This window comes from Pseudorca crassidens, chromosome 1, assembly GCF_039906515.1.
Source record: "Pseudorca crassidens isolate mPseCra1 chromosome 1, mPseCra1.hap1, whole genome shotgun sequence".
Classification (NCBI taxonomy): Eukaryota; Metazoa; Chordata; class Mammalia; order Artiodactyla; family Delphinidae; genus Pseudorca; species Pseudorca crassidens.
Genome location: NC_090296.1, coordinates 147170003 through 147197872, shown reverse-complemented (window position 1 = coordinate 147197872; position 27870 = coordinate 147170003). Strand labels below are relative to the sequence as shown.

Below are 27870 nucleotides of genomic sequence, written 5' to 3'. Positions count from 1 at the left end.
CAGCCGGTGGGGTTATTCCAGGCAAAAGAGATAGGAGTGGAGGCATGGAGACAAGCTTGCTTATGAAAAACGACCATGCACCACAATGGTCTACAGGCCTAAGACAGTGCAGATGGTTTTTGATACTGTATGTGTAGGGTCTAAACCAAAGGAGGCAGAGTGTGAAGTATAAACAACAGGAGGCTGAGGACAGAGACTGAGGAACATGAAAAATGCAGGTGGAGAAAAAGGAGCCCATGAAGGACATAGAAAATATCTGGTGAGAGAGGAATGAGGAGAACCAGGAGCATGAGATGCCATGGAACTCAGGGAAACTGTGGTCCACAGAGACTAATACAGCAGAGAGTGGTGTGGACAGCTGAAGAATGCCCATCAGATGAGAAATCGAGGAAGCGAGCAGCAAGTGTAGCCTACTTTGAAAAGCTTGGACAAGAAGAAGAGAAAGAGTGGAGAAGGTGTGAGATCAAGGGAATGTTCTTTTTTTTTGTTTCTCAGGGTTGTTTCAGATATCTACTGCTGCACACCAAACCACTCTAAAGGTTATGACTTAAAACAAGGATTTGTTATTTCTCAGGATTCTATCAATTGATGCAGTAGCTCTTCTGCTGGTCTCTCCTTCGGTCACTCTTGGGCTATATTCAACGGGTGGGTCATGTGCTTGGGCTAGTTGGGACACTAGGCTTCTCTCTCCACATGGTCTCAGATCCTCTCTCCCAAACTGGTCAGTCACTCTACAGGGCCTCTTCCATGTGGCCATTCTCTCCAGCAAGACAGTCTGGACTTCCTTACAACATGGTGGCTGGGCTCCAAAAGGGAATACAGTAAGTCCCCTACATACAAGCCTCTAAGTTGTGAACTTTCAAAGATGGGAACGTGCGTTCACAGGTCCAATCACGTAAGTTAGTTCACGTGTCTGTCATACATTGTCACGTGCATGCATCCTCTACAAGTGGTGGCGCATTTGTGTACTTTACAGTACTCTATAGAATGCAGTAGTACAGTATCTTTGTTTCAAGCCCAGGATGTCTGGAAGCAAGTGTAAAAGCAGCGGTGATGGAGCTGGTACTGCTAAGAAGGGCCATCTGTTGTACTGTACTTTTCAACGTGCTGTACTGTAAGATTAAAAATGTTTTCGTTATTTTTTGTTTGTTTTTTATGTATTATTTGTGTGAAAGGTATTCTAAACCTATGACAGTACAGTACTACATAGCCGATTGTGTTAGTTGGGTACCTAGGCTAACTTTGTTGGACTTAATGAACAAATTGGGCTTACAAACGCGCTCTCAGAACAGAACTCGATCGTATGTAGGGGACTTATTGTAATCTAAGAGAGATAAGCTCAGTGTTGCCAAGCCTCTACTTGCATCACACCTGCTAATGACCTTTTAGCCAAAGCAAACTACATGGTCAAGCCTAGAGTCCACGTGGGAGGGGACTACAAGAGGGTGTGAATAGTGGGAGACTTGGAAGGACGAATCTATCGATATAACAGTTCACTGTAATCGTGTTTCTTTTCCCCTTAAAGTGGGAGAGAGTTTAAAATGTTTATAGGCTGGGCCCAAAAGAACTAACTGAAAGGGAGACACTGAAGATACAATAGAGAGAGATTATCACTAATAGAACCCCAGAGGGTGCACTTGGTGGGGGAAGGAAGAGGAACAGCATCCTCTGAGACTGGAGGAGGTGAGATTTAAAACAGGTGTTTAGGACTTCCCTGGCAGTCCAGTGGTTAGGATGCCACACTTCCACTGCAGGGAGCATGGGTTCCATCCCTGGTTGGAGAACTAAGATCTCGCATGCTGCATGGTGCAGCCAAAAAAAGAGAGAGAAAGAGAAGAAAGAATTAAAAATTAAAAAGTAAAATAAAACAGGTGTTTAAATATATTTTGGTTAAATCACTGAGGGGGAAAAAAGGGGAGTTGTCCATGGAAATGGGGCACTGGGGTAGAGACTTGGTATCGATGGTAACACCAACCCCACCATCATTTTGCTTCTCCATCAATGCTCAGTCTGCATGTTGAAGCTGAGGAGGCTGATTATAGTATTGATCCGGGGGGGGGAGGTTTTAAAGAGGAATTTTATTTTATTTTATTTTTTGGCCGCGCCGTGCGGCATGTGGGATCTTAGTTTCCTGACCAGGGATGGAACCCATGCACCCTGCAGTGGAAGCTCCGAGTCTTAACCACTGGACCACCAGAGAAGTCCCCTGACCCAGGTTTAGAATTTGGTTGTTGGATGCTGCAAAAGGATAGTGGTGCCGTGGAGTTATGGATTACCGGAGACGGTAATTTGAATAATAGAAATGGGGTTTTTACTCCACAGGTAAGAGACAGAGGCCAGGAAGAGACTGATAGAGGAAATAGAAGAGTCAGGAAACTAGAGGTCTTTATAAGTTCAAAATACACTGAAGTGTGAACAAAGTTGTGAGAAAGGGAAGAGAAGTTGAAGGCCGAGGAGGTCCAAGAATCGTAGGGTCAGATTACTGGGTAGGCAGACCACATGAACACTGAAATCCAGGAATGAATGAAGGTCCAGTTGGGGTGGAAAGTTCTAAGCCAATCCCCAGGGTCAGCGGTGAACGATGGGAAGTGACCAGGAGGTGACAGTTCTGCTGAGGGGCTGCTCACAAGGACAGAGACTGGGTCTGTTGTGTCCTCAGGCACCAGTACAGTGTCTGACACATAGAAGGCACTCAGTATCAATAATTACTGTGCAATAAACAAACGACTTTAATCTACGTTCTTCACTTAACAGCTGAGAAAACTGAGGCTCCCAAAGCTATACAGCTAGTGTTCAGCTAGCCAATGCTTCCCACCTCCTTACAAAACCACACTGAATATGGATTTCCTTCTCAACCTTCCCAGAGGCAGCTCATGATTTTATTACTTTATTATCCCAAAACTACTGAAGTGGCATTTGTCATCCCTTGGGTGCTGGGATGGAATATCTTAAAGTTGAATGACTAAAGGGAGTGGCTAAAAACCTTCCCTGAGGCCTAGAGGGACTCACTTGTTAGAAATACAACACATGCATTTTCAAGGCACATTCCAGGAAGCTGGTCCTGTAACCATATCCTCGCCAGTTTGCCAACATTTCATTGTTCTCTCTTCTTCAGGTGCTGTGGTCCCATCTTCTTTGTTAAGATTCAGAAAATCAGGAAGTGACACACACGCACCATAGCTGTCCACCCACAGTCACCATAGATTTTTCCATAGACTCTACAGGCTTAAAGAAATTAATTAGCCTTCAGCTGAGTAGGTCTGGGCTGTTAAAGCCTTCCCAACTCTTATCTTTAAAGAAAAATGAAAACATCTCCCCCAAAGGCTATTGTCCATTATGGAATCCAACTGAAGAAGAAGGAGGGTGGTGACATGCTCCTCTTTCCCGCTGGACCAAAATTTCAAAGCTTCAAATGTGTGGTATATCTAACCAAAGATAAAGATTTGCAGGTGTTTTTTGCATAAAAGCAAGAAGGGCAGATGTATCTGAAACGTGTTTCTAACCAAATGGGACATCTGCAATCCATTAGGGGTGTCCTGAAGAGAGAAAGTGAGAGGGGAGGTTCAGGCAGAAAGCCTGCTTTGCAGAAACACAAGCATGAGGACGTGTGTGGACCCTTCTGTCAGGATCTGAGGACGCCGAGGTTCTAAAACAGGTTACCTTTACAGGGGTAAATTTACATCTCTACCCAGTAAACCAGTTCCTCTTTTTCCTTTCCTTCCATCACGTTATCTCTGAAATGTCAGTGCCTTCTCTTTACTCAAGTACACCTACATGTTTTAGTATTTAAGATTTGGCAGCCACCTCAGATAAAGAGAACATTCCCCTCTTGGAGCGTGTGGACCTTCCTTTCCCAGCACTCACGAGGGCAATCGGTGTCTTGACTCGGCTTCTTACACTCCCACAGAACAAAGCAAAATTGTCACCACGGCATTACTTGCAGGTTACTCACTGGCTGTTATGTGCTCTGTTTCAGACTTCCAAGAAAACCACTAACTTTTATTAGAAGGTGTGTAACAAAGGCTGTTGCAAAATACCCACAGCTGTGAAAAGGATTCTGAGGAGTGTGAATCCCAGAATGGACGTTATGAAGGTCAGTAGATGTTAATATATAGGATCTATGCCCAGAGCTTGATTTTGGTCTCCCTTTGAAGTCTTAGATTGAGCTTCAGTGACTGGGTCCAAATTGAGCATAACATGTAACTGGCATGCTCCTTACACGAGTTCCTTCATAAGCATACAGGTCTATTTTCCTGTATAATGTCTCTTACTTACTGACTCACCTTTTGATAAACCATTAGTACCGGGGCATTTTGTTAATTACTAAACTCCTGGTAACAGACAAAACTGGCCTGTTAAAACTTGTGTTGTAACTTGAGGATTTAAAGCCACACCTCTGGGAAACGTCGGTATCAAAACTGACTTGGTGTCAGACACAAGGTGTTAGAAGCCACAGTTTGACAAAGTGGATTCCCAAGTGCAGTTGGCAATTACATTTTTAGAAGATTTCAATTATGCCATTTACAAGAAGGTACTTTTAAGAAGCTACAAGTCAGGAGTATGTTTTTAAATCTCTTCATATATACTTTTATAGGTAAGCCCATATTTAAGAAGCACCGACTGCATACAGAAGAGCACTGTTCTAGAACAGTAAAAGTCAACAGTCCCTACCCTCTGAATCTCAAAAGCCAAGAAGAAAAGTCTCTTCAAAAATTAAAGTATGTGGGGACTTCCCTGGTGGTCCAGTGGCTAAGACTCTGTGCTCCCAATGCAGGGGGCCGGGGTTCGATCCCTGGTCAGGGAACTAGATCCCACATGCATGTCTCAACTAACAGTTCGCATGTCACAACTAAAGATTCTTCATGCTGCAACAAAGATCCTGCGTTCCACAACTAAGACCTGGCACAGCCAAAATAAATAAATAAATAAATAAAATTTTAAATTAAAAAACTAACTAAAGTATGTGGTCAGTGCATTTCTGGAAAATATTTTACTTAAGATCAAGGAGATAATCATGACTACAGCATCAATGTGCTTTAATTAGAAGGATCTCCTCACTTGCCCAGGGTCTGTGGATTGAGGGCCTGTGTTCAGAAATTCTCTCCTAATCGTCTATCACCAAGGTCATCTAAGAGTGAAAGAATGAACAAAGACTGTTATCCACATAGGGCACTTGGTATTTAATTTATCCTTTATCCCAGAATAATCTTCCAGTAAAACTGAATGTAACACCACAGAGCAACTGGGTCCGTGTGCCACAACTACTGAAGCCCACGTGCCTAGAGCCTGTCCTCCGCAACAAGAGAAGCCACTGCAATGAGAAGCCCTCGCACCGCCACGAAGAGTAGCCCCCGTTCGCCACAACTAGAGAAAGTCCGCGCACAGCAACAAAGACCCAACACAGCCAAAAATAAATAAATTTATAAAACAAATCTATATCAGCTGAGAAGCTTTCCATTGAAAATAAGGGGGGAAAAATCTCAAATTGGCTTAAATTATAAAAGTGATTTAATTGTTCACAAATCTAAGAAGGCTGAAGCCTTCACGCATGGTTTGATCAAAGCTTCAGCTGAATTTCCCTACAATTCTCTCAACTCTACTCAAGCTGCAGGTAACATCGGGGATTACATGTCTCCTTCTTCATGCCTATGGGGAAAGAAGAACTTGGCCTCCCATGACCATCAAACAAAAGTCCTGAGCTTTGAGCTCATTGGACTACCCTGGAACCAATCCCTGGGACCAGGAAAAACTCTGTGATTGGGTCACCTGAACCAATTACCTGTGGGATTGGGGCTGGGTACCCACCCAGAAGAAATGGCTGCGACATGCTTTAGAAGGAATGAAATGGAGGTTGAGGAGGCAATCACAGCATAGTATCTGCTGCAATCCTTTTTCATGCCTAGATTCTGGATTACTAATTAATTTTTATTCAGTATCAGAAATGAGGGCTGCAAAGAGGAATCTATTTCCTCTAAATTTAATAAATCAAATTTAAAGATGGTTTTACTTTTTCAAAATCATAAAATGCATAACTCTAAGTTTGTTTTTTCATAGCTCTCTTTTCCCTTAAGAATACACTGAAACTCCCAAAGAAATATTTTAGAAGTTTGCTATCAGTTAGTAATTGAGAATGATTTAAAGTCCATCCTATAGTCCATCTTCCCTAACCCTTTCTTCCCAATTTCCAAAAGCAATATGACCTAGCTTGGAATTCTCAGTTATAGTAACCCAAATATTTTCTCCTTCAACTTGAATAATAGGTTGTTAAATTTGCAGAAGATGCCATGTTCCAAGGTATAATGAACCTTAAAAGTTTTCTTCTGACACATGTTCACCCGCCTCCCAAAACTGTCCTGTCCTGATAAAATCCACTCCAAATTCATCGACTCAATATGCAAAGTGCCAGTCTAAGGGATTTTCAACAACTAAGTATCTCTTCTACACTTTACATAGAAATAGAGCTCCTTGAGTTCAGACTTGCTATTGTAGTACTAAATAAAGTGTCCAGGGAGGAGTCCACCTGTGATATTTTCTTTCCACTGCCTTGGTGAAGAGAGGATGAGCTGTTTGGAAGGCAGGCCACAGCCTTCTTATGACTGTCATTGATTGTTTAAAGGCCATGGAGGACAGAATAAATGAGAAGCTAACTTCACGCATCCCAGACATATCAAAACAATGGTGGCCAAACTTGCAATGTTTTCTCCAAGCATTACACTTGAAAGAACCATCATAAGCCTTCAATCTGTCCGCGTCAGAAATGAATATTCTTTCCTGATTGCAGAGGGTGCCACGGATGCTCACAAACTGCATCACTGTCAGACGCACTCAGGGAAGCCGTTTAGAATCAGGCCTGGGTTTGTTTGCAGGTTGGAATTTACAACAGTATTTATCACTCTTCCTTACTGACATCCCCCTCCTTGAGATTTGGCAGTCTTGGCTACCAAAACCCCAAATGCAAGACACAGTGCATTCCCCTTGGTGTAGCAGGACCTTCAGGGCATTTTGGTCCCCTCAATCCCTGACCTTGTGTGAGAGGTGGAGAAACAGGAACAGTTTTCTGCCACCAAAACCCTGTGCCACCTCTGGAATGGCCTCATCTCCTTCCTCGCAATAGGGAGCAGCCCAGGGGCTAGAGGGAAGAAGTTGCGACACCTGGGCCAGGCCTGTGGCAAGCCAGCCTGTCCCCCAGCAGGCAGCTGGGGAAGGGGGGGCGCGCAGCTTGGCCTCAACGCGGCTTAGTCAGGCTCCAATGCTGAGCTGAGCAGCAGATGTGCCCAGACCTGCCAGGTGTCTGTGTCTGGGCTGGGAGGGGACGGAGCAAATGTGACTCTTGTCTTCCAGTGTTTCCCGGCACCGTCCTCAGAGGAATGTGGAAGACTCCAAGTGAGGCCACCTCAGAAGACTTTCGACAGAGCCACAGCTCTCTGCCCACGCTGCCATGTCAAAAGCCTTTCCCTGTCCTGCCCCTTTGGCCCTCAACATAGTCCTCCTGCCAACTGCCCCAGGGCTAGCTCCTCCTCCAGGCCACTGGTAAGCTCAGGAGGGAGACAGCTACCCACCTGCCCTGCTGTAATATGCTGTTCCCATCAGTGGTGCCCAAACCTCCATAGGTAAAGGTGGGGTTTTTTTTTTCCCTTTTTAACACGATGATCCCATGATTAAAAATACCCTTTTTTAATTAAAAAAAAATTTTTTTTCAAGTTCATTTGTCCCCACTGGGGAAAATTTTTCTTGTGAGAATTAGTTTCCCAACGAGAGGCTATTCTGAATTTCACTGAACTATTAACAACTAGATGGAGACTTATCAGGGTATAAATATTATAGATGTTTACCAGTCCATTAGTGGGCTCTGAATCTAACACACAAAGGTTGTTACTTGTCTCTGTGTGGCTTCTGAGAATTCCATTTAACCGTTAGGCGGGCTGTGAGCCATTCGCCACCAGGAGTCATATTCACTCTACAAATGTTTACTGCACACCTACTATATACTACAAGCCCAAGCCTCAAGAAGACATCCCTGTATACAGCAGAGGGTGCAAATGAACAGCACATAGGCCAGATTCAGCCCCAAAACATATTTTGTTTGACTCACACCATATTTATCAAAAATTTGAATTAGTTGCCAACTTTTAAATATCAGAATATTTCCAGCTTCTCTTGCAAACTTGGGAAATCTGGCAAAAGTGAGCCCACATTCCCAGCTGATGACAAGCAGAACAACAACTGATCACCTCACACATGCACTGGCTCTCGGTTCACACAACCCCCACCTGCCCTGCTTCCCCTGACGCAACCTGTCCCACCCCTCAGTATACACCAGTGGTTCTCAGGATGGGCAATCTCAGCACACCCACCTCAGGAAAGGCCTCACTCAGGAAGACAGCAACCCAACCAAGTCTCTCATTTAAGAAGAGCTGCTTCATGCCTCCATAAGAACAGGTCACAGGGATTTTCTTATTTTGTGCCTTCTCGACTTTTACCCTTTTTAATAAAGGTCTTTTTAATCTCTGGTATCAGTGAAAACATTCCGTTTTTCGTGCTTGCTACAACAAAAAAATTGGACACAAAAGAAAAATGGCAAGGTGGAAGCACAGAAGCACACAGAAGCAAAAAGGGAGGACTGTGAGAACAGGGTAGGTCCTCAGGATGCCCCACTTGCCAGATGAAGAAGCTGAGGCCTAGAGACAGGAAAGTCATGCCCAGGTCCCATTACTGACCAGTAGGAGAACAGAAGCGTGATCTGGACGATCTTTACCCAGCCGGGGCCACATTCTTTTCTATATTCAAGGATGGTTTCTCCGTCCCAGGTTCTGCTTACATGTTTCCAAGGAGTGGCAGAGAAGCCCATCAAATCTGGGAATAAATATGAGAACTGATTTCAGGAGTCACATTTATCAGGTATAGGATTCTAAATGAACCTGCAGAAGATTAATTCGCAACTTTCATCTAGTCCTACTGATTCCATATATGGGGGTCCAAACTGTCATATTTGAAGAAATGTGTATGTGGATCCCAGTGGTGCATCTTGGGAGAGGTGGCCTATTTTCACCTTTTCAAATCGTGTATTGCCAAAAATCCTCCTTGTCTGTAACCAGAAAGAGTTAAACAGGTTGATCGTGATATTTGTTGCTAGTGAAAAGTTTTACTAAAATATAATTCAGTTGCCACCCACACAAAGATACTGACAAAAACCAACAGACAGATTAAAGGTATTTAAGTGGGCCATTGTCTGGGTCTTAGACATTTCAGTGTATTTATAATAAGCATATACGGCCATTCAATAATACTGCAACCAAGGACTCCTCTGGTAACAAATTTAAATTAATTACAAAATCAGTTTTATGTGCAGGAGAAAGGAAGGAGAACAGCGTTTGCAGAACAGAAACTACCTATTTAGCTCTACCAATCCAGCCAGAAACAGGGCTTCATACCTACTTTTAAAGATGAGGACAGTATGAGGCCTAGAAAGCTGACTTTCTCAGTTTCCAGTTGCGCGAACCAGCTACACCCAAGCCATTCTAACTTCAAAACCTGAACTTTGTCTGCTGCAGCAACTCATAACACAGAAGCCACTAAGATGAGTAATGACCAAAGAAGTTAAGACAAGGACACATCACAACCAGGCTAGAGAATGTAATAAGCACAATTAGAGAGGCAGATACAAGTGCTTGGGGGTCAGAAGAGGACAAAAGCAAACAGAGTGGAGGATTGGTGGATCAGGGAGGGCTTCTGAGAAGCAGTGACATTTGAGAAAGGTCTTGAAGGATGCACTGTGTTACAACAAGCAGAGAAGAGCAGCAAGGAGAAAGGTCGAAATGCTGGGCGTGGGAAGGAGGAGGACACAAACGGAAGGTAAGCAGTTTAGGTTTGGAATTCACAAAGCAAAGCTTCATAATAAAGTCAGCCATGTGAGAAAATGAATCTTGCCACCACCTGTAAGGCAGGGAGAGCAGAGTCCATCACATGAGGCCAGACAGCCTCATACCTGCAAGGAAGGGCACCACACTGCAGACCCAGGACATGGCCAGAACGCCAGCTATGTGTGTCCAGCCTGCAGGGCACAGGCAGCTCTCACAAGGGCTCTCTGGACCCCATGAAGCCCAGATACTTTCTTCCACAAGCACCACGGTCGCTCCTTTCCCTCCTCTTCCATTCAGAGGCCTGCGCCATTCAGAGCTAGGACCAGTACCCTCCATCTGAATGAGTGCAACTCGCTTCTTTTCCCCTTTCATCTCACATCTTTTTCCACAATGTGCAAGGGTTTTGTTTCCCTCCAAGGACCTCCACTAGCAGCAAGGTAGGTGGGTTAACTTGGGGGAGAAGGAAGTAGGATTCCCCCAAATCCAGCCTTCAGAGAATCCTTTTAGGGACCTGAAAAGGGAGAGGCCTGACTCTCCTCAGGTTCTGTGTCTGCCCCAGGGCGGGGCAGAAGAAAAGCTGGGTCCTGCTTCAGCAGCTGTGGGCCATCTCTGTCAGCTCCTAGGGGTGAAGCATCCCCTGTCCCCAGGACAGGAAACCGGTTCTCCCGGCAGGCCCCCTCCCCATCTGCTCATGGCGGCCAAGCTCCTGTTTGGTTTTCCAAGACATTTAATTTCATTTCGTCCTTACTACCCAATAAGAGAGGTGAAAACTTAATCCCATTTTACAACGGAAGCAATTGAGGCTCAGGGAGCAAAGACTTGTCCCAGGAAAGTGGTAAAGCTGAGACTATAACTCCTTAGACCACAGAAGGGAAGCGGGGATGCCTGTTGGAGTTCGTAATAAAACTTCCTGGCGCCCCTCTTTTTCCACATCCTGGGACACGTCCCCAAACTTCCTCTGGAAATAAAGTTTCTGGTGACGAGGGTGGCACAGCCCTCTTCTTGGCCGCGGTGGGACCCGAGGGCGCCCCGGAGCAAGCAGGGCGGCAGAATCATCCCCCGACATGGGAGCCAGAGAACTTCAGAGCATTTCGCCCTTCCCCGGGACAGGCAAACACCGACACGTCTGTGTCTTTACCGACAAGTGCCTTCAAGCCCGGCGGGGGCAGACACCTCCTCTCCGGCCGCCGGCTAGGTCTCCGCTGTCTGCGGGGGCCACGGCCTCGCATCAGCTGCATCGATTTAGCGCGTTAGTGGGCCGCGGGAGCAGGAGGCGGCTTCCCGTGCTGCGCAGCAGCGCCCGAGCCTCGGGCGACTCGGCAGCCCAGGAGGAGGGGAAGGGGAGAGGAGGAGGGGCGCCCCCCCCGGGGCTCAGGGGGCGGGCGTGCGGGCACACGCGGTGCGCGGCGCTCCGGAGGGCGGGGGCGGCCACCGCGCCGCGCGGCCTGGGAGCACTGGGAGCCGCCCACTTCGCCGCGGCGGGCCCCGACGGCCGGAGCTTGGATGCGGCGGCGCCCGCCGAGCCGAGGCGGACGCGGGGCGGCCCGAGCCGGGGACACGCGCCGGTAGCCCCGGCACTGCAGCGGCCGCAGGATGGCCGAGGTAAGCGTGGCGCCCTCCCCGGGCGCGGGGCCCCCTCAGCGCGCAGGGCGGGGCGGCCGGGGACGCCGCTCGGACCCCGGGCAGGTCGGTACTCAGGGGTGCGCCAGGGGCCATCTCCCCGAGGGCCACCTGCGCGGCGGGGGCGCAGTCCTTACCCGAGGCAGGGTGTGAGGGAGCGTCTCTGCGGCGGGGAGGGCCCGTGGGGGCGCCCGAACCCGTCGCCGCCCGACGTCCCGGAGCCGCCCGACGCGCTCTGGGTGAGCGACCGGGGTTGGCGGGCGGGGGCGGGACCCCGGCGTCCCCGGGGCAGCCCCGGCGCGTCGAAAGTGCGGGGTCGGGAGAGACTGGGATGCCGCCTTCCGCACTTCTTCCCGCCCCCTCAGCACCTCGGCTTTCGGTCCAAGGACATTGGGACTGTTTCAACCGCTTTTACCTCAGAATTAATTAAACAGCTGATTTTTAAAGTGGCCTTTTTTTTTTTTTTTTTCTTTTTTACCTGGATTTTGTTTCCGGAGAATTAAGCGTGCGGTAGCCTTCGGTCACTCGGAGAACTGCGGAGCCGGGTGAGGGATAGTGACGGGGCCTCCTGTCCGGGGCGGGGGGGGAGGGTTGTCTACAAATCTTTTGTACAAAACTGCAAATGAAGACGCAGACAGGTCGGCTCAGGAAGCTTCCGGGACAGGATAGATTCGAGGGTGCAAGGTCAGGTTTTTATAAAGGTTACAGCTGACCTGCCGGGTGCGCGGAACAGTTCAGCGCTAGCTGTTCCCCCCCCCCCCCGGTTCAGGCAGCCCCAGAAATTGGGGTCAGGCTCGAGGGTTTCCACGTCCAAGCCAGACACAGTGGGCTCTGGCTACTTGGGGACGGGCAGCCTGCAGGTGACAGGGCTGGACCGGGCTTCGGAGCCGGCGGCGGTACCCCCGCCGCACTCGGCATCGCCTGCAAGCGCCGGGGCGGCCGGTCCCGCGTCGCGGGTGTTGAACCTCGGCCGCACTCGGCTTCCCGGCCCCGGGGGCGCCGCGCTCGCTCGCCACCCGAGCGCCCAGGCGGATCCCCGCTGCCGACCGAGCGGCGGGGCAGGGGACCGGGGGTGGGAGGTGCCCGACGGCGGAGGAGGAGGCCGCGGCGTGGTCCCCGCTGCCCCTCGGGCGCTGCTGGCCAGACCCCGAGCCCCACCGGCCGCCTGGTTTTGCATAACCTCCTAAGGATTTGTCAGCCAGATGTGACAAGATTGTCGAGCAGAGAATGAAGGAGGAGATCTGATATTAATCAGTGCATAGCTTGGAGCCAAACTTTCTCAAATGCGGTGTAGAAACATGTTCTTCTCATTTAAGGCATCTCTTTGTGGCTGCGGGGCTGCCACCGGTCTGACTTTGACAGTTAAATGGAATGCCAACTAGCAGCCTTAATTGTATGAGTAAAGTTGTGTGTATTGTTGGGGGGAGGATCAGACACTCTAAGGTTCAGTAATGTCCCCTAGTTTTATGGCCATGCTCACCGCAGTCCTCTGAAGACAGGGCATTTAAATCGGGCCAGACGCGCCTGGTCGCAGCCAGGCCTCTGCTGTTAACACTTAAGGGGCCTAAAAGAGGCCCCACTGGTGTCCTGGGAATCCCTGTCAGAGTGTGAGTGTGTGTGTGTGTGTGTGTGTGTCACATAGAGCAGATCTAGCAAGAATTTTTTAAAAATATATTCTTCTCATCAAAGCAACAAAGATTTTGGTTGGACAGTAAGTGAATTGAAAAACAGCATTTAACAGATCTTTTTTTTTTCTGGTGTCCTTTTATTCCTTGCTGTTTTAATTTGATATTGGATTTCATGGGATCTTTTCATAAGATTTCTTAGATTGCTTTTTGCAAATACGTGCTTACGTGTTAAAACTTTTGTTCAGTGATAAATATACTGGCTCCTCAGCTGTCCCCAAATCTGTTGATATATGTTACTAAAATTTCATTAAAATTGAATATGTCAAAATAAAAATTTTGTGCATGATGTAAAAGAGCATTACTCCAAATGTTACAGATTGTCCAGGATTTGATTTTTGCTTTAAATAGGTGTGAAAAGATAGCCACAACTTTTGCTAAAATAAATTTTGATAAATAGCTTTATCTTTTTTGTCATACTTAAAAGAATAAGATGTGAGTCATTATTTGATTTCTCATCTAATAAGTTTGCTAACTTTAATTTCCCCAAGAAAGTGTTACTATTTCAACTCAACTGTTGGTTGAACATGTTCTGTTATAGAAGAGGTGGTGAGATCTTAGAACAAGTACTGCTCATACTCTGGGAACTCAAATATGTTCAGACATCTGCATAATTTAATTTGGAATATCACCTGTACCCAGAGTTCCTATTCCCTTCAGAATAGTAAGGATTTAGCAATGTGCCCCTTCTTCAGTCAGACAGAGAGAGTGGTTAGTTTGAAGTGGTTATTTGGCTGTTGACATCTACTGGGATGTGGAACGATGATCTGTTTGCTCTGGTTATAATTCACACTAGAAAGGTTAACGAAAATGGAGTAATTGCAGTGGAAGCATAAAGTTTACATAGAGGGTTATCTTTATTTTATTTTAATTTTTATGCCTCTCCCATGTATCAGTTAGGCCTGCGTCCCAAGCCCATGCCCATATTCTGTACCTCAGAAGCATCAGCTTGGAAAGAAGGACGAACCAACCCATTGGGTGAGAAAAGCCATATCGGTTTCCCTGTGGAACAAGTAATAATTGTCCTTTAAGCATACACTTATTATTTCTGAATGCCTGTGGACAAATATAAATGGGAAGACATTTTAAAAGTTTAGTTTGTCAGTAAAATTAAACCACAGCATATGGGGTGAGGGGCATAAGTGTCTTCTAGCTTTTGTGTATGGCTTTAGAAGTTGTTTTGACAGTAGCCATTAAAGAGTTGCCCTGAAGGTTCCACAAGGTAAATTACTTGCAGGAGGAGCATGCTTTACCCCAGGGTGAATTTTCACCTCTACAGACGTCATTTAGAATGAGTTACTTTTGTCAGAAACAGTTCTGTTTAAAAAGAACTAGAAATATCTTACCTAAGGTGAAATCTCAGTGCTAGAGTCAATAAATTTTCTAAATTACTTTATTCTGAGTATTCTGTAGATTTTTAAATTTTATTTATTTAGATATTTTATTTTTGATGACTTATCTGAGAGATATTAAAACTAACTGATTCTGCACAGAAGGGGCATCTGGAAAGGGTTGTTTTTTTGGGTTTTTTTTCCCTTTTAAATCGGTTTCCACCTGAAAACCTTATTTCCTCTTATCTTGTCATTCTTTGAAGCCCTTTTTCCTAATTCTGGAAATTCCACGATTCGGGTGCAGCCCCATTTCTCTACTCAGACACACGCCTATTTTATCCAAAAAGGGTGGGTCTAAACAGTGCAGACCTGCTTCACCAGGGTCCAACTTGGGGCCTTCTCAAACTTCGCACAAATAAGCAAACCAGCTATCGCTGTTCCCGTCCACACATGGACTCATTATTATAAACCAGCCTAACATATCACAGGAGGACGCTGCCTTGGGGGTTGATAATTTCACTCAGCTAATGTGAGAGAAAAGTAAGATGGACAAATAAAATGTTGTGAAGGCCAGGTCCAAACAACCTATGTGGAGGGAAATGGTTGTCTCAGGTAAAGTTAATTCAGGCTGCTAACTTCTTTCATAGAGTTATATTAGTTTGTCTCCTCTTACACATTATTTGTGTGAGCCTTCAGTACATGCTAGCAAACATCAAAATTATTTTCCAGGTCTACATCAGCTTCCAGAAGCATTGTCCTTGCTCTGTAGCCCTCTGATTATTTCTTTCGTTATTCATTATGAGGATAAAATTTTTATACAGACAGCTCTCTTTCACGATACACCATGCTGAATGTTAAGACAGTGATCAGGATGTCATAAGTAAGTCTGATCTTTTCTCTTCAAAAATTTCAATTGGAAAATCTAGGGGTGTTTTTACACTTCATTTTTAAAATCTAGTTCTCACTAAGTCCCTAAAAGAAATATTGGCAAAATTTTACTTAGCGATGTTCATAATGTCCTCGTTATTTTACATCAGCAGCAATGGTGAAGTTACATTGTTTGTATAGTTGAAATTATCCTGAAGTGTAAATGTCTTTTTTTGTTTTGGTTTTTATTTTTTTCCTTAGGCTGACTGTTGTATCCAGAAGTTCCCTACATGTACAGTTAATGTCCTTTTGTTTTTTGTTGTCAAAGTTTTCCAAGGATTACAACTGAGGTCTCTGAAACTTGGGTTATAAAAGAAAAAAAATGTCTCCGTATCATTTATATACCTGTATAGTTTTTTGTTGTTGTTATTTTTTTTAAGAAGAAATATTTGGTTTGGTTTCTAAGGTAGGATTCGCAGATTTTTCTACTTTTTATATTTTCTGTTTTTAGAACTAATAATTTTAAGGAAAAAGGCACAGCTGTTAAATTATTTTGGCACAGAGTTTATACTTTGATTTATAGAGATCAAAAGAACAAGTATTTTCCCCATCTCCCTCTTTGAACTAAGCAGCAAGAGAAAACACTACAAGTGCCTCGTGCATACTTTCTACTAACAGGTAGACTTGGCCCAACATCTGTTCCCTGAGTTCTACCTCCCACCTGCCATTTCTCTGCCAGACCCTTCTCCACCCTCTCAGTCTTCTTTGACCGGCCTCTTTTCATCCCCATCCTTGCAGCGAGAAACCAGATTCTGTCAGTTCTCCTTTAGTGTCATTTTTATGTTGCAAATGCTACCTGCCTGGTTTCTGAGCCTTCCCAGGGTCCCCTCTTTCAACCATGCTCATGATAAATGGTGTCTTCCCATTGTTCAGAACGCTGATGGTTCCATGAACCCAAGAGAGAGACTCATGGCTGCCCATCTGGACAGCACCCCCCGCTTTTTGCCTTTCTCGGTCGCCTCTTGTTGCCCATGACAGAAATCTGTGCTCTGTGGCCCAGCCTCCTGGGCTTGACAGACATGTACAGGGTGAGCCTTCTTTACGCCTAGGACTGTGGCATTTCCTGCATGCACTGCTGAGAGCATGCCTGCTGCCTCCTGCAGAAAGCCTCCTCTGGGCTCTCTGCATAACACTGCTCTCTCCCTCTACGCCGTCTTACTCAAAACTAAAATTTGGGGGAGAGGTGGAGTCCTGATTTTTTTTTTTTTTTTTTTTTTTTTTGCGGTACGCGGGCCTCTCACTGTTGTGGCCTCTCCCGTTGCGGAGCACAGGCTCCGGACGTGCAGGCTCAGCGGCCATGGCTCACGGGCCCAGCCGCTCCACGTCATGTGGGATCTTCCCGGACCGGGGCACGAACCCGTGTCCCACTGCGCCACCAGGGAAGCCCCTTTTTTTTCACTTTTTATTATAGAGTATTTCAAGCAAAATTGGACTAGTTTAATGAAGCTTGGTGATACATGCTTGGGCATTCAGCAGTGATCAACTTTGGGCCAATCCTGTTTCGTCTGTTTTCCCTACCCATTCTCCTCACCGTCACCAACACTAAATTCCTTTGAAGCAAATCCTGAGCATTCATTCATAAATACTTTAATATGTAGCTCTAAAATAAAAGGCTCTTTTGTTAAGAAAAGCAGTATAGCATCTAAAAATTAACAATAACTATGTAATGTCATTAAATTTCTAAAGTGTTCAAATTCCCTTGATAGTCCCTTTAAGTTTATATTATCATTGGTTTGTTCAAATCAGTATTCAAATAGGGTCCATAAATTGTGTCTATTAATCTATAGGTTTACATTTTACTTTTTTCCTTGCAATTTATCTGTTGAAAAATCTGGGTCATTTGTCTTGTGGAGTACTCCCCAGCCTGGATTTTGGTGATTGTTTCCTCGTGATATCATTTAAGCATTCCTCTATCCCCTATACCAAAAGGCTTGATCTAATTCAGATTTGAACTTTTTGGGCAAGAACACCCCATATGTAGTAGTGTGTATCCTCCAATGCAGACGCAGGTGACCTAGTTGTTGTCTTTTTCATTAAGAGTTGCAGAATGCTGATATTCTAATTCTTCATTTATTTATTTACTGGAATACTATAAAGAGAATCTTTGCCTCATCAGTGATTTGGTTGCCCTGAACTACAATTTGTATGAAAAAGGATACATGCTTAATTCTTTCCCTTTGTTTAACATCTTTTGGTTCCATAGCATCCTCTAAAGGGGGCCAGTGAGTTTTGCATTTGTTTTTAACTGCCTTATGAATTGCTAGATTTTAATATAGTAAATGACTCGCACTAATTTTTGGCAAATCATATTTTCTGTTCAGCAATTCTTTTTTTAATGAAATTTTTAAAGTGTGTATTTTGTTGTGTGACTATGATACAATACAGCAGTTTTTTTAAATGTATTTATATATTTATTTTTGGCTGTATTGGGTCTTCGTTGCAGTGCGTGGGCTTCTCATTGCAGTGGCTTCTCTTATTGCCGAGCACGGGCTCTAGGCACGTGGGCTTCAGTAGTTGTGGCACACGGGCTCAGTAATTGTGGCACATGGGCTTAGTTGCCCCATGTCATGTGAGATCTTCCCAGACCAAGGCTGGAACCCGTGTCCCCTGCATTGGCAGGCAGATTCTTTTCTTCTTTACTTTTTAAATTTATTTTTTTATACAGCAGGTTCTTATTAGTCATCCATTTTATACACATCAGTGTATATATGTCAATCCCAAACTCTCAATTCACCCCACCACCACCACCACCCCCCGCCGCTGTCCCCCCTTGGTGTCCATATGTTTGTTCTCTACATCTGTGTCTCAGCTTCTGCCCTGGAAACCAGTTCATCTGCACCATTTTTCTAGGTTCCACGTATATGCGTTAATATACGATATTTGTTTTACTCTTTCTGACTTACTTCACTCTGTATGACAGACTCTAGATCCATCCATGTCTCTACAAATGACCCAATTTCATTCCTTTTTATGGCTGAGTAATATTCCATTGTGTGTATATATATATATATAATATATATATATAATATATATTATATATATATACACCACATTTTCTTTATCCGTTCATCTGTTGATGGGCATTTAGGTTGTTTCCATGACCTGCCTATTGTAAACAGTGTTGCAATGAACATTGGGGTGCATGTGTCTTTTTGAATTATGGTTTTTTCTAGGTATATGCCCAGTAGTGGGATTGCTGGGTCATATGGTAATTCTATTTTTAGTTTTTTAAGGAACCTCCAAACTGTTCTCCATAGTGGCTGTATCAATTTACATTCCCACCAACAGTGCAAGAGGGTTCCCTTTTCTTCACACCCTCTCCAGCCTTTGTTGTTTGTAGATTTTCTGATGATGCCCATTCTAACTGGTGTGAGGTGATACCTCATTGTAGTTTTGATTTGCATTTCTCTAATAATTAGTGATGTTGAGCAGCTTTTCATGTGCTTCTTGTCCATCTGTATGTCTTCTTTGGAGAAATGTCTATTTAGGTCTTCTACCCATTTTTGGATTGGATTGTTTGTTTTTTTAATATTGAGCTACATGAGCTGTTTATATATTATGGAGGTTAATCCTTTGTCCACTGATTCGTTTGCAAATATTTTCTCCTATTCTGAGGGTTGTCTTTTCATCTTGTTTATGGTTTCCTTTGCTGTGCAAAAGCTTTGAAGTTTCATTAGGCCCCATTTGTTTATTTTTGTTTTTATTTCCATTACTCTAGGAGGTGGATCAAAAAAGATCTTGCTGTGATTTATGTCAAAGAGTGTTCTTCCTATGTTTTCCTCTAAGAGTTTTATAGTGTCCAGTATTACATTTAGATCTCTAATCCATTTTGAGCTTATTTTTGTGTATGGTGTTAGGGAGTGTTCTAATTTCATTCTTTTACATGTAGCTGTCCAGTTTTCCCAGCACCACTTATTGAAGAGACTGTCTTTTCTCCATTGTATATCCTTGCCTCCTTTGTCATAGATTAGTTGACCATAGGTGCGTGGGTTTATCTCTGGGCTTTCTATCTTGTTCCATTGATCTATGTTTCTGTTTTTGTGCCAGTACCATATTGTCTTGATTACTGTAGCTTTATAGTATAGTCTGAAGTCAGGGAGTCTGATTCCTCCAGCTCCATTTTTTTCCCTCAAGACTGCTTTGGCTATTCAGGGACTTTTGTGTCTCCATACAAATTTTAAGATTTTTTGTTCTAGTTCTGTAAAAAATGCCATTGGTAATTTGTTACGGATTGCATTGAATCTGTAGATTGCTTTGGGTAGTATAGTCGTTTTCACAATATTGATTATTCCAATCCAAGAGCATGTTATATCTCTCCATCTGTTTTTCATTTCATCTTTGATTTCTTTCATCAGTGTCTTATGGTTTTCTGAGTACAGGTCTTTTACCTCCTTAGGTAGGTTTGTTCCTAGGTATTTTATTCTTTTTGTTGCAATGGTGAATCAGATTGTTTCCTTAATTTCTCTTTCTGATCTTTCATTGTTAGTGTATAAGAACACAAGAGATTTCTGTGCATTAATTTTGTATCCTGCGACTTTACCAAATTCATTGATTAGCTCTAGTAGTATTCTGGTGGCATCTTTAGGATTCTCTATGTGTAGTATCATGTCAGCTGCAGACAGTGACAGTTTTACTTCTTCTTTTCCAATTTGTATTCCTTTTATTTATTTTTCTTCTCTGATTATCATGGCTAGGGCTTCCAAAACTATGTTGAATAATAGTAGCGAGAGTGGACATCCTTGTCTTGTTCCTGATCTTAGAGAAAATTTTCCACCATTGAGAATGATGTTTGCTGTGGGTTGGGCGTATATGGCCTTTATTATGTTGAGGTAGATTCCCTCTATGCCCACTTTCTGGAGACCTTTTATCATAAATGGGTGTTGAATTTTGTCAGATGCTTTTTCTGCATCGATTGAGATGATCATATGGTTTTTATTCTTCACTTTGTTAACATGGTGTATCACACTGATTGATTTGCATATATTGAAGAATCCTTGCATCCCTGGGATAAATCCCACTTGGTCATGGTGTATGATCCTTTTAATATGTTGTTGGATTCTGTTTGCTAGTATTTTGTTGAGGATTTTTGCATTTATATTAATCAGTGATATTGGTCTGTAATTTTCTTTTTTTGTAGTATCTTTGTCTTGTTTTGTTATCAGGGTGATGGTGTCCTCATAGAATGAGTTTGGGAGTGTTCCTCTGCAATTTTTTGGAAGAGTTTGAGAAGGATGGGTGTTAGCTTGTCTCTAAATGTTTGATAGAATTCACCTGTGAAGGCATCGGGTCCTGGACTTTTGTTTGTTGGAAGATTTTTAATCACAGTTTCAATTTCATTACTTGTGATTGGTCTGTTCATATTTTCTGTTTCTTCCTGGTTCAGTCTTGGACGGTTATACCTTTCTAAGAATTTGTCTGTTTCTTCTGGGTTGTGCATTTTATTGGCATAGAGTTGCTTGTAGTAGTCTCTTAGGATGCTTTGTATTTCTGCGGTATCTGTTGTAACTTCTTCTTTTTCATTTATAATTTTATTGATTTGAGTCCTCTCCCTCTTTTTCTTGATGAGTCTGGCTAATGGTTTATCAATTTTGTTTATCTTCTCAAAGAACCAGCTCTTAGTTTTATTGATCTTTGCTATTGTTTTCTTTGTTTATGTTTCATTTATTTCTGTTCTCATCTTTATGATTTTTTTCTTTCTGCTAACTTTGGGTTTTGTTTCTTCTTTCTCTAGTTTCTTTAGGTGTAAGGTTAGATTGTTTATTTGAGATTTTTCTTGTTTCTTGAGGTAGGCTTGTATAGCTATAAACGTCCCTCTTAGAACTGTTTTTGCTGCATCGCATAGGTTTTGGATCATTGTATTTTCATTGTCCTTTGTCTCTAGGTATTTTTTGATTTCCTCTTTGATTTCTTCAGTGACCTTTTGGTTATTTAGTAACATATTGTTTAACTTCCATGTGTTTTGTGTTTTTTACGTTTTTTTCCCTGTAATTGATTTCTAATCTCATAGCGTTGTGGTCAGAAATGATGCTTGATATGATTTCAATTTTCTTAAATTTACTGAGGCTTCATTTGTGACCCAAGATGTGATCTATCCTGGAGAATGTTCCATGCGTACTTGAGAAGAAAGCGTAATCTGCTGTTTTTGGATGGAATGTCCTATAAATATCAATTAAATCTATCTGATCTATTGTGTCATTTAAAGCTTCTGTTTCCTTATTTCTTTTCTTTTTGGATGATCTGTCCATTGGTGTAAGTGAGGTGTTAAAGTCCCCCACTATTATTGTGTTGCTGTCGATTTCCTCTTTTATAGCTGTTAGCAGTTGCCTTATGTATTGAGGTGCTCCTATGTTGGATGCATATATATTTATAATTGTTATATATTCTTCTTGGATTGATCCCTTGATCACTATGTAGTCTTCTTTGTCTCTTGTAACATTCTTTATTTTAAAGTCTGTTTTATCTGATATGAGTATTGCTACTCCAGCTTTCTTTTGATTTCCATTTGCATGGAATACCTTTTTCCTTCCCCTCACTTTCGGTCTGTACGTGTCCCTAGGTCTGAAGTAGGTCTCTTGTAGCATATATATGGGTCTTGTTTTTGTATCCATTCAGCAAGGGCAGGCAGATTATTAACCACTGCGCCACCAGGGAAGTCCTTGTTCAGCAATTCTTGACGAATCAAGGTGTCTGACTTTTTTTCCCCAGTGAAACCATGTGCTCCCCTAGAGTGGACACTGGGAGTTCCTCATCTTTGTGTCTCCCTGAGGCTCCCCACTGTTACCTGTACATGGTAGATGCTTTAAAAAAAAAAAACAGCGACCTCCACAAAAAAAGCAATTTGTTAGGGCTTCCCTGGTGGCGCAGTGGTTGAGAGTCCGCCTGCTGATGCAGGGGACACGGCTTCGTGCCCCGGTCCAGGAAGATCCCACATGCCGTGGAGCAGCTGGGCCCGTGAGCCATGGTCGCTGAGCCTGCGCGTCCGGAGCCTGTGCTCCGCAGCGGGAGAGGCCACAACAGTGAGAGGCCCACGTACCGCAAAAAAAAAAAAAAATTGTTAAATAAATTGGTTTCATTTTTGTCAAACTACTAATGGAAGGTGAAGACATGATGAACATCTGGTCCATGTGTAATTCTCCAGGTGGGCATCAGTCCAGTGCTGCCAGCAGCAGATAAGCTACCTCACACAAAAGGACCTCATGGGTTTTCTTCTCCCTTCATCCCAGTTGTCCTGGGACACCTGGCAAATGATGTTACTATTTTCAGAATCCTAGTTGTACCTCTGTGGTTTCGCATATGTTAGAAAAACAATGAAAAACTTAATGAAAAGTGTAAGAAGAGCAAAATGAGAGGAGGGAAAGTAGGGAGCAAAAAAACAAGAAATAAAGCCAGTTCTAGTAAGAGAAGTTAGAAGTATAAAATGTGTGTTAAGAGGCAGAGTAGCTCCAAAGAGCAATGGGGTAGAGACCTCCCATCCTTGAATCAAGCATTTTCCCAAACCAGGAAGTCTAACTCTGCAGCCACAGAGAGAATGGGAATACAATTTCACTGGAGATGAAAAGAAAGTAAGTTCTGTCCCCACAAGCTAAGGGTGGTCCATCCGCTTTAGAAGATGTTTTGTATTATAGATGGGCAGTTTTTGATATGCACTGTAGATTTCCAGGACTCGAACATATGAAAAGCCATTGTCTATATTCAACATTTAAAAATACAACTTGGAAAAACCCGCATCATTTTTATTCTAAAGCTTGGTGACTTTTAAAAAGTGCTTTGTGATTTAGCTGACTGGGTCCCTTGATTTCAAGTTGGGAAATTATGTTTCTCAGAACTGAGAATCTGACACAGCCTTAGAATCTCACATTTAAGAGAGGACCATAGACTCTAAACTTGGCCTCAGTGATCTCAACTAGTTAGCAGTTTTTCACATGATTTTTATGTGTCACTCTCCACAGTCGACAGGAAGATCAATGTGTAAATTAGGAACAGCATTTGGCTGCTAGTAAAAGAGCTCCTTAATAATGGTTGCCATCCTTTCTGCTCAGCCATCCTTAGGGCTTGACTTTGAGGTTGACCTCAAGTTTGCATCCATGAGGTCCAGCCATCGTGTTCTTGTTCCAAGAAGGAGGAAGGAGGAAAGGCAAAGAATTCCCCCAGCTGAGTCAGCTCTCATTTATTTTTATTTTTTTTAACATCTTTATTGGAGTATAATTTCTTTACAAATGGTGTGTTAGTTTCTGCTTTATAACAAAGTGAATCAGTTATACATATACATATATTCCCATATCTCCTCCCTCTTGCGTCTCCCTCCCACCCTCCCTATCCCACCCCTCTAGGTGGTCACAAAGCACCGAGCTGATCTCCCTGTGCTATGCGGCTGCTTCCTACTAGCTATCTCTTTTACATTTGGTTGTGTGTATATGTCCATGCCACTCTCTCACTTCGTCCCAGCTCACCCTTACCCTTCCCCATGTCCTCAAGTCCATTCTCTACGTCTGCGTCTTTATTCCTGTCCTGCCCCTGGGTTCTTCATAACCTTTTTTTTTTTTTTTAGATTCCATGTATATGTGTTAGCGTATGGTATTTGTTTTTCTCTTTCTGACTTACTTCAGTCTGTATGAGAGACTCCAGGTCCATCCACCTCACTACAAATAACTCAATTTCATTTCTTTTTATGGCTGAGTAATATTCCATTGTATATATGTGCCACATCTTCTTTATCCATTCATTTGTCGATGGACACTTAGGTTGCTTCCGTGTCCTGGCTATTGTAAATAGAGCTGCAATGAACATTGTGGTACATGACTGTTTTTGAATTATGGTTTTCTTAGAGTATATGCCCAGTAGTGGGATTGGTGGGTCATATGGTAGTTCTATTTTTAGTTTTTTAAGGAACCTCCATACTGTTCTCCATAGTGTCAGCTCCCATTTGTAAGGAGCTTTCTGTAAAGCTCCACCCAGCCACTTCTGCTTGCACACATTGGTCAATCCTTAGTCACCTGGCCACCAAAGGAAACGTGGAAATTAAGGTTCCTTTACTAAGGCAGATCAGGCAAAGGATATTGGATGGGTGTCTGTAATTAGTAAGCATGGTGTGGCTTTCTCATTGATTCATTCATTATTCTCTTAATACCAGTGGAAAGCTTACCAAGTATCAGGCCCAGTGCTAGCCACTAGGTATTGGTTTGGAGTTTCACTTTTGTTGCCTCTATAAGGGAATGATTCATTATAGAACAAGTTTTTGGAGGTTTTTATCATAGGTATTTTTGGTAGCTCTGTCTGTGCAGAGTCAGATCACTAGAGCCCAGAGGACCTAAGATCTTGCTTGTTGTAGACCTGGTAGCAACAACAGTTTCACTGTGCTAATTGGTCTTTTCAACTCTCTATCTGTATATCCTCATTAATATGACTAATAGGGCTCTGAGATAGGCAGGAACAGATACCCAGCCCATTTTATAGTCAAAGACTCCAAGGCATGGAGCTGAAGGTTATATGGCTTAACAAAAAGTAAGACATAGACTGAGGACAATCATAGATTGTACTACCTCTCAGTGAAAGATGCTCAGTGTGATGAGGGGGAAGGAGTTTAGGCTCCCCAGCTCTGCCTCCAGAGGTGTCATTTTAACAGGCAAATCATATTAGTTTCGTACTTTTTTCAAAGGCTCACTGTTAGACTTAGGACAAAACCATACTCCTTGGCCTGCCCCACAAGATCCTATGCACAGTGGTCTGTGTCACCTTTCTGACCCTCATTTTCTACCATTAACCTTACTAACTCCACTCCAGCTACCCTGGTCCCCTTTCTGTTCCCTGAGCACTTCCAACCTCTTTTATGCCTCAGAGCCTTTGCACTTGATGTGCCCGAAACACTCCTTCAATCTCCAGTTCTTCACTGGCTCCTTGCCATGCCTTAGGACTCAGTTCAAGTGTCACCTCCTCAAAAGCCTTTGATGATGACCCTGTCTAAAAGGCACTTACCACTACTCCTGCCTCTCCATGCCACCCAGTAAAATTGCTAGCAAAGCTTTCTGCTTATTTCTTCAATAGCACTTACCTTATTCTGAAAAGGTATTGTTTGTTTACTTGTTTATTCTGTCTCTCTCTTGTAGAATATAAGCTCCTTGAGGGCAGGGACCTCATCATTCTCATTCAACACTTTAGCCCCCAGAGTTTAGATCATAAACACTCAGTAAATATGTATTCAGGGAATGGGGTTTCTTTACCATGTGGAACTTTAATATCCTTATAGTTTCTGTCAAGATTAAATGAAACCATAAATATAAGTGCAGTTAGTACCAGGTACTGATAATTCAAGATGTAATCTATGCTCAATATCCAGATTTGAGACCACCCTCAAGTAGCCTATAAGTTCCTAGCTTCCTCATCTATACAACGGGGTGGTGGTAAGAAATGAGATAACACATAGGTACTGCTTACTGCAGTGCCTCACATGTAATAAATAAGCAATCAGTAAACTATGTAACCTTGGGCAAATTAACAATCTTCCGTAAGTTTGTTTCCTGAGAATAATTCCCTCCTCACAGTGATGTAGTGAGGATTGAACGTGATCACCTATTACATACGAATGCCACCATGTGGAAGGGCAGATGCTGGAAGAATAGCTAGTCTCGCCTTTGGACTCAGAACTACCCAGTAGAATTTTGTGTGATGACGGAAATGTTCTTCTCTCTGCTGTCCTGTGCAATAGCCACTAGCCACATGTGGCTCCCAAGCACTTGAAATATGACTAAGTGACCAAAGAACTGAATTTTTTATTTTATTTTATTTTATTTTATTTTATTTTAATTAGGTAGCCACATGTGGCTAGTGGCTACTGTTGGACAAGGCGGACTAAGTAACTTAACCCTACAAAGTTGTCTGGCTAGTATGCAGTTCAGTTTTGTTCCTGAGCCAGATCGCAAATGACTCCCCTCAAAGGGTCAATACCATGAATCTGGAAATCCCAAAAGTCCTCTATGATTTTTCTCCTCCCCACTTCCGTCTGGTCCCCCAAGAGTATCCCCCTGAATTTATCTTCAGTGATATGAAAGTGTTTGCATGTACTAGAGATGAAAACAGCTTTGAAGTGGACAGTTTTTACTCTCAAGCTCAATAATTCAAATCCCATCAAAGGCCTGCACTGTCTAGCAGTGGATGTCTGTGCATCTGCCCCACTGTGTGCCTGCACTGGCCACTGCTAGGAGTTCAAGTCAGCATCTACTGACAAAAGGCGCATGGCAGCATCTCCCCAAGCTGAAGGTAGAGGGTATCTGGGAGAGGAAGTGGGACCCTCAAATCTACCTAAAATCTAGGTCATAACTTTCCATCCCAAAACTGAAAATAACCAAATCATCCATCCTATACTAGGTGTGTTCGTAATTTTTGGGTGAATGAATGAGCAAATGATAGTTACAAAAAAGCAAACCAGAATTTTGAATGTTGATTTGTAGCACATCAAAGTGATTAATAACAACTCGGAAATAGTCTGATTAAAATGAGTGCGTAAAAAGCAATAATCACATCTTGATGAGTTCGGAATGTTGTAAACATCTATCTGTCTTATGTTTCTGAAGAATGGAACAAGTATCAGGATTCTGAAAGAAAGGATGTAAGTTTTAAGAGTTTTCCATTATTGATTTACATGAGTACTTTTTGTCCTGTAATTAGAATTTTTGATTTGATTTCATCTTAGAAGTTTTAATTTGTCTGTAGATAATGGTGCTATAATTTTACTACATCGTGGGATTCTGAGATAGGTGGAAAAAACCCAAGGGCTTTAATATTGGAAGTTTTCTTAGACACTGTAATTAGCATTTTTAGTTCATAAATAATTCTTCTGAGATTTATTTCCATAGATGTTTAATGAGCTTTATTAAGCCTTATTCAAACAGGTTCATATAGAACCACATGAATGTTTCTTATAAAGCAGCATTCATACATTGGAATTACAGATAAAACTGCTTAAAATTCAGTCCGCAAACTAGAAGCTGCTATAACTGTGAATAGTCAGGTTAGATCAGGGAGTGTCAACTGGGGGCAGTTTTGCCCCTAGGGGCATTTGACAATGTCTGGAAACATTTTGGCTTTCACAGCTGGGGAAGGGAGGTGTTACTGTGGCACCTGGTGGGTAGAAGCCAGGGACGCTGCTCGACATCCTACAACGCACAGGACAGCGCCCACCACAAATAATTATCCAGCTCAAAATGTCTATAATGCTGACGTTGAGAAACCCTGAGTTGGTGTCAAGAGATGCAGAAAAAAATGAGTTTCAACCTTAGGCTATGAAATGTGCTTGGAATTGTTCCCTCTGTAGTTTCACTGTGCTGGGCCTAAGATAGTGTCACTCAGAGTTTCCTGGGGGCTTCCCATGAGTCAGCCTTCTGAGCAGACTCTTTAGGGAGTGAAGGAAGTATGTGCTCAAGGACATCTTTCTCTAATTCAGGCAGGTCCTAT

The 27870-nt window shown here is 43.3% G+C and overlaps 2 protein-coding genes across 5 annotated transcripts in view; one reads left to right on the top strand and one right to left on the bottom strand.

The window, feature by feature from the left end:
- SH3GL3 (SH3 domain containing GRB2 like 3, endophilin A3) overlaps window positions 1–11973 on the bottom strand; it is a 283463-nt gene extending 271490 nt beyond the window's left edge. Inside the window, exons 1-2 of one of the 3 annotated variants that reach the window (XM_067698412.1) lie at window positions 11959–11973; window positions 8718–8853 (exon numbers count right to left, since the gene is read on the bottom strand). The gene's annotated coding sequence lies outside the window, so the exon portion shown is untranslated. Of the gene's footprint in view, window positions 1–8717; window positions 8854–10998; window positions 11193–11617; window positions 11759–11958 lie in introns of those variants that run through there. The other 2 variants (XM_067698402.1, XM_067698392.1) reach the window with 2 other exon arrangements.
- BNC1 (basonuclin zinc finger protein 1) overlaps window positions 11306–27870 on the top strand; it is a 32970-nt gene continuing 16405 nt past the window's right edge. The window contains exon 1 of one of the 2 annotated variants that reach the window (XM_067698355.1): window positions 11306–11462. In XM_067698355.1, the coding sequence (XP_067554456.1) occupies window positions 11454–11462 (9 nt within the window). In that variant the 5' untranslated portion in view covers window positions 11306–11453. The remainder of the gene's footprint in view (window positions 11463–27870) is intronic. The other variant, XM_067698364.1, reaches the window with a different exon arrangement.